General features: G+C 35.5%; 1 protein-coding gene across 1 annotated transcript; it reads right to left on the bottom strand.

Annotated features, from left to right (window-relative positions):
- Window positions 1-244: 244 nt before the first annotated feature.
- On the bottom strand, window positions 245-10,889 carry LOC128206640 (monocarboxylate transporter 13-like). Its single transcript, XM_052909227.1, has 8 exons — window positions 10,756-10,889; window positions 8,436-8,641; window positions 6,618-6,761; window positions 5,504-5,606; window positions 4,350-4,630; window positions 3,923-4,064; window positions 2,529-2,782; window positions 245-1,013 (listed from the first exon to the last, which is right to left on the bottom strand). Exons 1-8 carry the CDS (start codon window positions 10,851-10,853, stop codon window positions 814-816), a joined length of 1,428 nt encoding a protein of 475 aa, XP_052765187.1. The 5' UTR covers window positions 10,854-10,889; the 3' UTR covers window positions 245-813.
- Window positions 10,890-12,384: the final 1,495 nt, after the last annotated feature.

Below are 12,384 nucleotides of genomic sequence, written 5' to 3'. Positions count from 1 at the left end.
CTTTATTTTAAATATTATAATATTTATATATTAAACGTATAATCGTACAAACAAACCTTGCCTTACTATTTTCAAAGTAGTTTGCATTCACCAACGGCTTATGAATGCAATGTAACATCCTGACGATTGCAAACATGTTCCAGAGGTCAAAGTTTCCAAGTTTTATTTGCATAACATTCAGAAGGCCATGGTCCATGTGGACAAATTTTATATTCAGTATTTACAGGTGAACGCATATACATCACAGTATTACCAATATTATTACAAAAATTAACTGTATATACATCAATAGCTAAACATCAACCAATAAAGCAAAAAAAACTAAAACACGTACGGCGTTAACATGTATATATAAATCACTAGCGGATTTACAAACGTCCAATTTGACTTTTTATTTCAATATTGGTGGTAGAAAAGTAATAATACACGCACCATTTCTGATTACAAATGGCTAAAAAATGTTTGAGGAGTAACTCCAAACCCCAATCCGGGGTGCATGTCAAAAGGTTACGCCCCGAAGTCACGCCCCTCTAACGTCAATTCCTTGACCCGTCCCTTTAAATCAATAAAATTTTTATCCCTCATAAATGTATGGATGAATGTATGTAAAAGTTAACGAGATGATCGAATAAACATATCGCGTACATAAAAACGCATCCATACAAACGCCACAACAATGTTATACTTTTTAAAAGCACAATTCAAGTCGTGTCCAACCGTTCCCTAATATTCATAAATAAGTTTTCAACTGAAAATATTTTAGCACCTTTCAATGTGAAAGCTGTAAGTAAACACACGGCATTTTTGTTCTTTCTACGGATGGATTCTCGTGGAAGATATAAGCCGTTGCCTGGTTTCCCTTTTAACGGTCAGCCCAGCATCGTGACGTGGCATCTTGTTTCTTTCCCTCACGTAATATGACGCAAGCACGCTAGTGACTCCATTGTAAATGCAAACAGCGCCTGCTATGTAAAACGCAATGTTGTAGGTACCGGTTGCATCCTTAATATACCCTGAAATACATTTGAAAAGGATAATTATATGGTTCAAGCTGCTCTGTGTATGTTATTGTTTACATCATATTACGCACATAGATATCAAATATTTATATGAATGTGATAATCCATATCCGTTTAGCGCACTCCATACGTTTTCATATTAAATGATTGTGGTCATTTATCGTGTTTCGTTTGCATCAACATTTGCTATAAACCACTGCTCATCTTGAGCTGCATAATCAATTTATTTAAAACTCTAATCACTCCCATGCAGGCCTCATCCAAGTGTGGTACTATGTGGAACTCTACCAAGTGTGTTTCAGGTGTGCATATTTTATCAAATAATAACCTGCCAATGGTTTAAATTCTCAAATTGCATATGAACGTATATCAAATGCTTACTGACGGCCTTAAATAGCTTGACCTAGAATGTTTGCATTTAATTATATACAGGTGACCGGCTAGCAAATTTATGCAAATCATTTTATCTAATGTCAGAAATAGGTGCGTCTAGAAGTCCTTCGTGTAATAAATAATATGCATCAACACGTTTCTTTTTTGTTAATGAAAACTCAGTAATGTTAAACGCCGTAATGCAAATTTGTTTTTCATGTCATATGTATACTTCGTTCGAAGATATACCTTCGTTTTCAAAACATTATAAAATCATTAAGTGTCCATACATTGTGTATGAATTCATTCTTTGTTTTAACTATTATTAGAATACAACCTACATTTAAAGCTAATGAAATAGGCGATCATTTTTCTATTAATAGAATACGCCCTACATTCGCTGCCAGTGACAAAGGCGATCAATAGAATCAGAATTTCGTTGTTGTTGTTGTTGTTGTTGAGTTTATATAGGTCTGCCCGCGCCCTATAATGGCTGTATTATGGCTTGACCCCGTCACATCCCCAAGTGTGACTTAAACAGAATTTTGAAGCCAAAAGGGGAGTTTTACCCCCATCGGTTGATGGGATATTCGTCAAAGGAGTAATTTTTTACCCAAAATGCCGCGAAATTTCAGAATTTCAACGTTCGCGGTTGTTTAAAAGGTCCACCCACAGTCACTCATCCGATACAAAATCCCTTTGTCAGATTATGCGTTGACAATGTTTCAGCCAATGAGGTTGCAATCTTAGTCAGTTACTAAAACATTCGGCACTCTTCGGCCAATTTCTATCGAAAACAACCTTGTTTGTATAATTGACGGTTTACAATGTCAGAAATTGTAACTTTAATTACGCTGCAAATACATGTAGATCGCGTAGTTATTTCACTTTAGCAGTTAAACTTAATGACTTAACCCTTGGGAATCTAAATTAGGTTTGCAAGTATTCCACTTCACTGTCAATCAATTTAAACTTAGATATACAAATACACGTTAAAAAACTACATTTTATTATTAATATTATTAAAAAAATTCCGAACTACTTCTACTGATGAAGCGCTATACATCCGAGGTTGTTTTCAATTGAAAATGGCCGAGGAGTTCCTAATGTTACTAACATTATCCATACAATACTCACCACCAACAACGGCGCTGATTGCGTCCCCAACGCCGTAAACAACATTCATCAGAGCCATACCCTGCGGATACCTACTGAGACCTGTAGCTTCAAACATGATCGCTGGGGCTTGGGCAACTGTGATGCCAAATACTATCCCGTACAAGACACATAATGCCAGTATGGTCGAGTACTGGGGCAAAATTATTATGAGGAAATGTGTAACAGCTGTCAAGGGGCATAAGTAGATCCAGTGATAGACGGTCGGGATATTTCTGAAAGAGATGCAGACTAAGATAAGTTTTCAAGTAATTTTGTTGTGTTCAGACGTGATATATTTTCGCTACAAAATGGGATTTTATGTTATTACTCTGTGTTCAAAATCTATGTTTTATTTTTCTATTTCCTTGCCTTAACACTATTCCTTTGAAACAAAGTCTTCAATATTTAGCTGAACCTTTTGAATTAACCATATTATGATGACTGATGTCAAAATAATAAGTGTTTGCGCTTCTTTGCTCTCGCTTTCAGGTAAATCTCATGCGGCATTGACTGTAAATGATGTACTGAAAAGTGCTTTCAATACTTTTATTTTGTTTTCTTTGTTTTCATAGAGTTCTCCCCCTTTGAAATAATTCGGACATAGATTACGGCTTAATGTTTTGAATAAAGTGTGTCTTTAAATTTCGTGGCAGAATTAATGTTCATCGGCAACCGTTTTTAATAAATACCCTACTGTAACCCTTTTAAGCCTGCATTGTTTGCATTATGACCCTAACCCTATCTCTTCTCCGTTCGATGTTAATAATACAATTTGCTGTGAAGAATAGTTTAGAACCGAAATCGTGGTTGTGTTACAACAATGAATGACAACTAAACGTTACACAGCACAGAGAGATGGCCAAGCCTCGGTTTGGGCAGTCAGTCGCCTAAATTTGGTTCACTCATATTGTTGCTTCAAGCCTTCTGCAATGGTGCCTCAAGTTCATGTTATTGTTTTAATAATTGTGCTCGTGTTTAAAAGGGCTGCATGCGCCCATTAGTTACTTGCGGCTTCTCCACATCGTGTGCCATTACAACTGTATTTAAAGCTAGAAGTGACTGCGATTCCCAGTTACATCCAGAGAGAGATTTTAAAATATAGAGATTAAGAAACATGGCGAATTACATTGAGATCCGGGTATTCAATACCTGAGCTCTTTTCGAATAAACCATGTTGTTTTTAAACGTGCCTGGTGTAAATAAAAACTGATACAGACAGGTATTAACGAGTAAACAGTACTACCCCCTAAGAAAGGGATATACTGGTACCATTGTCAACATCTTTCGCTATGACGCGATCGGGGATTGAACCGTAGCGGACACTCATTCGCTAGGCTTTCGGGTCGGTACTTCCCAAATTCCCAAACACCTACGGCAGTTTATATCTGGTGATGGTCGCTACCAGTCTGCCCACAACATTGGCAAGACCAATTGCAGAGGCGGCCACAGAACCCGCCTGTCTTGTCATACCACGTGACACCAGCATGTCGACGATAAACCATGCCTCGACATTACCTGAAATAATGTTCATCTTACACATATCTTCTCATGTTTGAGACTCTGTGCAAACAAAATCTCATTAACTTGTAACATAGGCATTGTTTTTAAGAGAATAGACAACAGATGATACAAACAACATATGATACAATTGCAATTACAAATTCATATATTAAATCATTAAATTCATCCGATTAAAAGAAGAGAATGTCAACGCGTTCTTCAAAGTCACCTTGCACATTAAGTTATAAACGCAATTCAAATTCTCATCACGGTCTTATAAATGCAGAACCACACACTTACCTGTTAACGACAACGTGAAGAAATTTATCAAAATGATTATCATCAACCGATCAAAAATGAGGCTTAAGTACACAGAGCGTTGCTTTGGTGAACTTGCACCGTCATGGTAGTCCTCCGGTTGTGCTTCCGCCCCAGTAACAAAGTAGTCCCTTGAGCAATGTATCAACACACCAGCAATGAGGCACTGGAGGGGGAGCGCGGACAACACAATGAATGACCCCCTCCACGTGTATTCCGCTATGGTTGATTCATAAAGCAGAGGAGCAGCAAACTGTCCTACACTGAAGAGGTCGAAGCTCATGGTCAAATTACACGTTATATAATGTGTGTGTATGCAATAAACGCGCTACGTGCTAACAAAGTTCGATATACACAAACGTTTCATAAACAAAGCACGAGTGAACATACGTTTAAAGATATACACACTAGTTGAATAAAATGTGTTTGTTGTGCAGTTGACTACCTATAAACGATCACGAAACGTATTTCTTTTATGACTATTTTATGTGTTTCGTTGAAATATCATGTTATTTACACTGCTGATATTTTCACTAATATCAATTGTGTTCCTGTATGGCTTATTTAAAGTAAAGTAAATATCAATTTGGTTCCCGTAATGCTTATTTAAAGTAAAGTAAATATCAATTTGGTTCCCGTATTGCTTATTTAAAGTAAAGTAAATATTGTTTATTTAAAGTAAATTAAATATCAATTTGGTTCCCGTATTGCTTATTTAAAGTAAAGTAAATATCAATTTGGTTCCCGTATTGCTTATTTAAAGTAAAGTAAATATCAATTTGGTTCCCGTATTGCTTATTTAAAGTAAAGTAAATATTGTTTATTTAAAGTTAAGTAAATATCAATTTGGTTCCCGTATTGCTTATTTAAAGTAAAGTAAATATTGTTTATTTAAAGTTAAGTAAATATCAATTTGGTTCCCGTATTGCTTATTTAAAGTAAAGTAAATATTGTTTATTTAAAGTTAAGAAAAAAATCAATTTGGTTCCCGTATTGCTAATTTAAAGTACGTAAAGTAGTTTCCACTATGCTATATTGAAAATGACGTCACAAAAATGAAGTCACAACGGTGTGATTATTTATGGATCTTGGTTTCTATCTTACACCGGAATTCAACAACTGTCCTATATTTATACCTTGACCCAATCGTAAGAGAGGCCAAAGCCAGTCCAGCATTTTTGTGGAACATCCAACTCACTGCAATAAAGCCGGCCAGATAACAGACACTCATCCCGAAGCCTGTAAACAGTGAAAGTTTACCCATTACAACGTCAAGAAACATTGTTTACAATCAACAAGCATATGTACTTCAATCTGAAACATTAAGTAATTAAGACTCACAATTAATTAGTACTTTGAAAGCTGCATTGCCCGACATAATGTGTTTATGCATTATTTTCAAAGCCGAAACTTTCACCTTGCTCAGAGACGGGTACAATACTTGGCGTTAGAGGGCTTAACTTGGAGGCATAACAATTTCTAGTCCGATGGTGCATTTTGGACGTAATTAATATTTAATGACTTTTTTCTCTTATATTGAAACTTTGAAGATTTCAGGGGCGGGCGTGCATCCCCTCCCCTGGATCCGCTAGTGTTGGTTACTTTATTTTTTTCGGTCTAATTTTTACATTTTCTTTGCCTGCAGAACAAACTTTCAATAAAACCATATCGTGTCACCAGGAATCCAAAACTCACATATTTGTGTATCTGATAAATTCAAAACTATCATTATTACGGCAGTCCTAGTTTGATTGAAAATGCCCTTCCTTATAATTAAATTAATAAAAAAAATAGAACACCGCCAAAGAACCCAGCTTTAAATATAGATATAATAGTTGCCGAATTATGGGGTCAATTACAGCTGCCTTAAGCGTTAAACATTTACAAATACTTTACACAATTTAAAGATGCACTCTTACTCCCAAATAAGATTTACCACAATTAACAATATTGTTTTAATATTCCAAAAAGGATGAATAAATGTTGAAAACAATGGTTCTTATGAAGGATACCGAGTTAAATTTGAAAGAAATGAGCATAAAACATGGTGTTTCTATCTTATGAGACTATCATAGAACACAGTAAATCTTTTAGCATTCACCAATCATTAGTAAGTAGCTAAAGGTTTATCAGTCAAAATTAATGTTTGTTATACATCTGTATGTATATTGATTTTGAATAAGAGTGTCACTTTAAAACAAATTTCCAATTATTGTTTTTCAGAAACATGGACGACTAGTGCTGCATTACCAGTCAATACCCCCGACAATAGGATAATTCCGGTGATATTTGGTGAAAATCCGCTGGCAAAGAGTCCAACACTTCCGATGAATGATCCTACGACAATGCTTCTTCCTGGCCCAAACTTCCTGATTAAACCGGTAAAGAAAAGCCCTAGAAACCGATAATGTTCACAATAAGTTATAATCAGACTTAAATATCCAGTGTTGATGTTTAAGTAGTAATTAATTTAATGGTATTTCATTAATGTCACTTATCACAACAATTGAAAACACAATTTAGTCAGGCATAAAAAGGAAATGGGAAACATGTTTATTAATTTTCTAAATGAGCTTATGTTATTTATGTTAAAAAATCAAATGAAGCCTTATTTACATTTACTAAATACGTTACCTAATTGTTTCAATTTATGTTCTGCATTATGTAAACTGTGTTTAACATGTAATATTACATGACCCGATATTGGAAATAAATGTATCTTGTTCATGTAACAAACACCAAAGATGAATAACACGGCAGAAAAAAAGACTGGAAAAAAATGGATAGATCACAAGACATTTCAATGAAAAATTTAAAGATGCACTCTTATTACCACGTAAGATTTGCCATAATTAAAACTTTTGTTTTAATATTCCCAAAACGATGAATAAATATCGAAAACAATGTTTCTTATGAAGGATACATAGTTTAATTTGAAAGAAAGGTGCAGAAAACACTGTATTTCTACCTTATGAGACTAATAGTAGACCACAGTAAATCTTTTAGCATTCTCCAATCATTTGATATGTTTGCGCTTTCAGCTATTAAATACACAGTTACTATCTTGTTATCAGTAATAAATATTTTCCATAAATGCATTATTTAGTAAGTAGTTGAAGGTTTATCACTCAAAATTTATGTTTGTTATACTTGTGTATGTATCGTTTTTGAATAAGAATGTCACTTTAAGTGTAAAATATGTCAGTGGGGACCTGTATACGCAATATATACCCAGGTTTGGCATGCACTGGCAAAACAAGAACAATGTGACAAATAGTTGAATTGTGATATTGATCAAATATTGAATAGTATCGCTACTTATTTACCACCTTATATAAATAAAGGAAATGCTTAGCTTCACTTAATTTGTATGTTAACATATATGCCACGTTTAGTTAAGGTTCATATTTTCCTCCCCTAAGGCATGTCACACACTACCGATGTACCTCACCAGGACTAGACCGGAGCACACAATTAACGACGGTGAGAAGCGAAGTGAACCCGTTGCGCTTCCGTTGTATTATCGATGCACGGTAATACTACGGTAGTAGTTTGGCAACCCATCGCTAAGAACGCTAATACCGCCGATCAATGACAGAGCGCTACCGCTCCTCTACCGACATTAACGAAGCCATACCGGAGTACTGCTGTTGTAGTCTCGTTTCGACATCGCAACGGCCGACATTTTTAAGCTTGCTCAAAATACCGTCTCCGGCCAAAGCCAATTTTTCGCCGATGATGCTAACGATGTCCTGACGAAGTACTACAGTTCTTAACGGAGTGATACGTTATAGAACCGATTCCCGAAAATCGCCAATGCTCTGGAATAGCTCCGGCGAGCGACAGTTGTGACAGGCCTTTTAGGATTAAAGGATGTAAAAATGATTTCATATTTAGTTCAAATTATTTTCACTCAATTTATATTTTCATTTAATACCATGTTGTATGATATTTTTGTATTGGCACTGTCATAATGGAAATTGCTAATAAAATAAGTCCGTGTCCACTATGAACAACAATGGTGTTAAAATGATAAAATAATCAGTTTAAGTGCTGTTTGCATCCTACCTCCAATGTTCACGGTGGCGAAGTAGAAGGCCGCGGTAAGAGAAGCCACTGAGCGGGAAACGTCGAGAGCGATCACAAGTTCGGCGTACATGACACTGTACCCGTACCCCATACCGATACACACAAACTGCTGGGCCAGGCATGCGGCCATCACCGCAGCCTTTCTTCCAAAAGGCGCTTCCTTTGGTGTGTGTTTGGACTTTTCTCTGTTATATAGAAAAGTTTACAGTATTGAGGCTTTTGTCCATGTACGCGACATACTAACCGTACTCAAACATTTGGGACATGAAAGCGGCAAATCAACGTTAACTGTCTTGCAATAGGCGTCATTTTATTGTGTATTTTGACTGTAGTCTGTACGATGGACTCTTATAAAAGCGAGACATACATGACACACTAATCGTTCCCCCAGACATTGGGACGCAAATGGCAAATCACCAAAAAATGTCTAGCAAAAGGCTTTCAGTATGTGTTTAGACTGTTTGCTGTAGACACATGTATATAGTTTAATCATATTTGCATGTAAACAGTTTACTAAACGTTGGGCCAGGTCTGCGGCCATCACCGTGTTAAATATTAAATCAGTTCTGGAAGTTTAGAATCAATGTGCACACATAACTGCTTCTACATGTTGCAAAGAAGGAATTATCGTTGCGGCATGTAACGCCGCATAACCAGGGTGTGTATACCACGTGATAAATTACATTTTGCTTAAAGTGAAGACTTTAATCAAAGACAACTTTTCTTTTGTCTTTTAAACAAAGGGCAGTCTATGCCGCTTAAACAGCATCGCATTTGGTATATTACCGAAAATTGATAAAGTAATTTGTTTCATCAAACACTTCGACAAACCATGTTTCTAAAAAATCATTTTTCAAATCAAAATATTGCCTTCCGACGTAGAATTTATGACGCAATTTATCACGTGGTATACACACACTGATAACAGCATCGCCGCATAAACGTGTTTTTTTTTCCGTTTATGTGGTGATTTTCAAAGCATAAACAGGACGATCACGTTTCTGTGGCGACGCTCAACGCATAAAGCAGAAATTGCTTATATGGGGCGCAACTGTGCCTTTTGCCACATAAAAAGGATTATCTTAACCATTTATTATAAAGCTAGAAAAAAAGAGTTCTAATATTTCAACGAAAACGATGGTGATGACGTTGATGATTATGATGATTATATGTCTGTACGTCCGTCCCGAATTCTTTTGACATTGGAATCTCAAGTCACTTACATTTATTCATTGGTGTATGAAGCTGTGTACCTGCTTTAATAAATTTTATTTCTGTTGTATCAGTAATGATATAATTATGGCCCTTGATTCAGTCAAAATTAAGATATTCTTTTCAGAATAATTTTAGTGCCCACATAGCTTCTTACCTACCACAAATAGAGTCACCAAACTTTACACAAATGTTCACTGCCATGTAAAGTTGTGCATACGAGTTTTCCTTTATACATATATTAAAGACAGTGTTATGGTCCTTCACCTAGTCAGTAACAATATGTTTTATTTTTATTTTGTGGCACATATTGTCCTTTAGCAACCATTGACGTTTTTCACAACTTTGCTTATTCTACGTAATGGTAACCACTGCGCCACGGTGTGAGTGTGGGGGATAGCGGGGGCTTTACCAGAGATTGCTTCAAAGGCCCCGATATTCCCCGGGTCGGGTGCAGTGGTTACAAATCACATAACTAATGACTTATTGGAACAAGTGAAGTCTGAAAAAAATAATATTAGTCGGGCCAAACGTCATTTGAAACGTTTTCGTTGAAATATCAATTGATTTGATAACATTTAATTAAACCGATATTACTAAATCTTTGTTAGAATTTACGTCTCTAAAAGTCTAGTTCAAAGTGTTGTTAAGTGGACACAAAAAACTAAGTCCGATCTAGATGAAACTTTATCGACAACTATTGTTACAGTACTAGTATGTGTTTTAATTGTTTTTTATGCGGTGAAAGTGTGTCATTTTGTCACATGAGAAAGTCTTGTTTATGCGTTGAAAATCACCGCATAAACGTGGTCGATTTCGTTTATGCGGCGATGCTGTTATGCGGCGTTACAGCGACAGCGGGCTCACACCGGTATGGAAACATTTTATCCTAGCGCTCTTTCCATACTAATTCACATAAAATGATGTGTTTGGCACCACGTTTCATGACAATACTTCATTATTTTATTCTTCGACACACGACCTACAACTGAGGTCAAATAAGTCGAATGCATGTAATTTGAATAATAACAAAAATATATAATATAAAATGTTATTGACCTCTGTGTTATTCATATAACAAACTTACCCAAATCCATTTTTCTTAGCCCCTGCATTCTTGTCCAATAATAAACCAACCCGTTCAGAAGTATCAGTGCTCCGTTCACTCCTCCCAAAAATCGACATAAGGAACGAAGTGTGTTCGTTGAGATATACAATACAGTAATGAACTATAACAGTCATATGACAGTATTATATTTACAAGCAACATTGTGCGATATATCTTAGATATTTCATTTGTTAAGCAGTGGCACGATCAGTAAGTTGTCCAGTTTAGTCCGGTTTGTTCCGGATGTATGTAGAAGCTAAAATGACAACCATTTCATTTTAAGTCACGTCTATTTCACATTAACCATCATATATGTTTACATGTTTACAAGTATATTCAAAAAACACAGTTCATAACTACATGACAGCATTAGTACATTAGAAAAAATGAAATTACTTACACAATGTATTAATACCAGGCTAAAGAAAAGGTCATGCAATCTTCTATTTGGAACTCCTCATTAGTATCGATGTATGCCAGTACATCAGTAGAAGTAGTTCGTAAAAATATATACATGTAATAGTATTAATTTATAGCAATTATTTTAATTTAAATTATGTATATCTAAGTCTAATATGATTGCCAGTGAAGTGCATCTTACATAAATGATTAATATTCTCAAGAATAAGGTCATTAGGTCTAACTGATAAATTGAAATTACTACGCGATATTCTTGCAGTGTATGTAAATGTTAAGATTTCTGACGTTGTAAACCGTCCATATACATCCGAGGTTGTTTTCATTGGAAAATAGCCGAGGAGTTCCGAATGACAATCATCAAATATGATTTACAAAATTTACACGAACATTTAAGATATTTTATAAGATGCATAGTACAGTATTACTGCTGTTTAATAATATAAAGAGCACATTTATGTTCAGACCTGTATCTCTTTTGCATGTATGAAAAACTGTTGACCCAAATGACACGTCATAAACTCGACTTCAATACAAATCAGTAACGTTAGATTTTGAACTCTTTCAAATGATACCAAAATACAGGTCACAAGGCATACACAACTCACATTACTGTACTGGGGTAACCTTGAGGAACCAAACAAGAGGACGTTTAACAGGGGCAAACCATGCGTCTGAATACATCAAGTTTATGCACTTATGAGCTACCACATGATGTGTTCCTGACACTGGTAAATAACGCAGTTTAAAGGTTATACTATACATTTTGGGCATATTCCGTATCTACATTTCAATCATGTGTCTTTTTGACCCCAACTCGCCTCCAAAAATTTAATTATGTGTCTTCTTGACCGCGATTCGGCTTCTAAAATTTAATATGTCTTCTTGACCCCGATTCGGCTTCTAAAATTCAATTATGTGTATTCTTCACCCCGATTCGGCTTCTATCATTCAGTTATGTGTCTTCTTGACCCCGATTAAATTTTTAAATACGTATGCAACTCATAATCGTTTTGTTTTCATTCGTTTAACGATACGTTTTAAATGTGTATATTTTTTCAACCCCTGTGTGTTTTATCTTACAAAATTTAACCAAAACATTCTTCGTGTTGACTTGATAGGCATTTAACTGTTAGCTGCCATGTATGAATATTATAGGCAAAACGTTTCTATCCCGAAACGATTAATGCT

Source organism: Mya arenaria, chromosome 10 (genome assembly GCF_026914265.1).
Source record: "Mya arenaria isolate MELC-2E11 chromosome 10, ASM2691426v1".
Taxonomy (NCBI): domain Eukaryota; kingdom Metazoa; phylum Mollusca; class Bivalvia; order Myida; family Myidae; genus Mya; species Mya arenaria.
The sequence above is the reverse complement of the archived record's forward strand: the minus strand, read 5'-3'. Positions and strand labels throughout refer to the sequence as shown.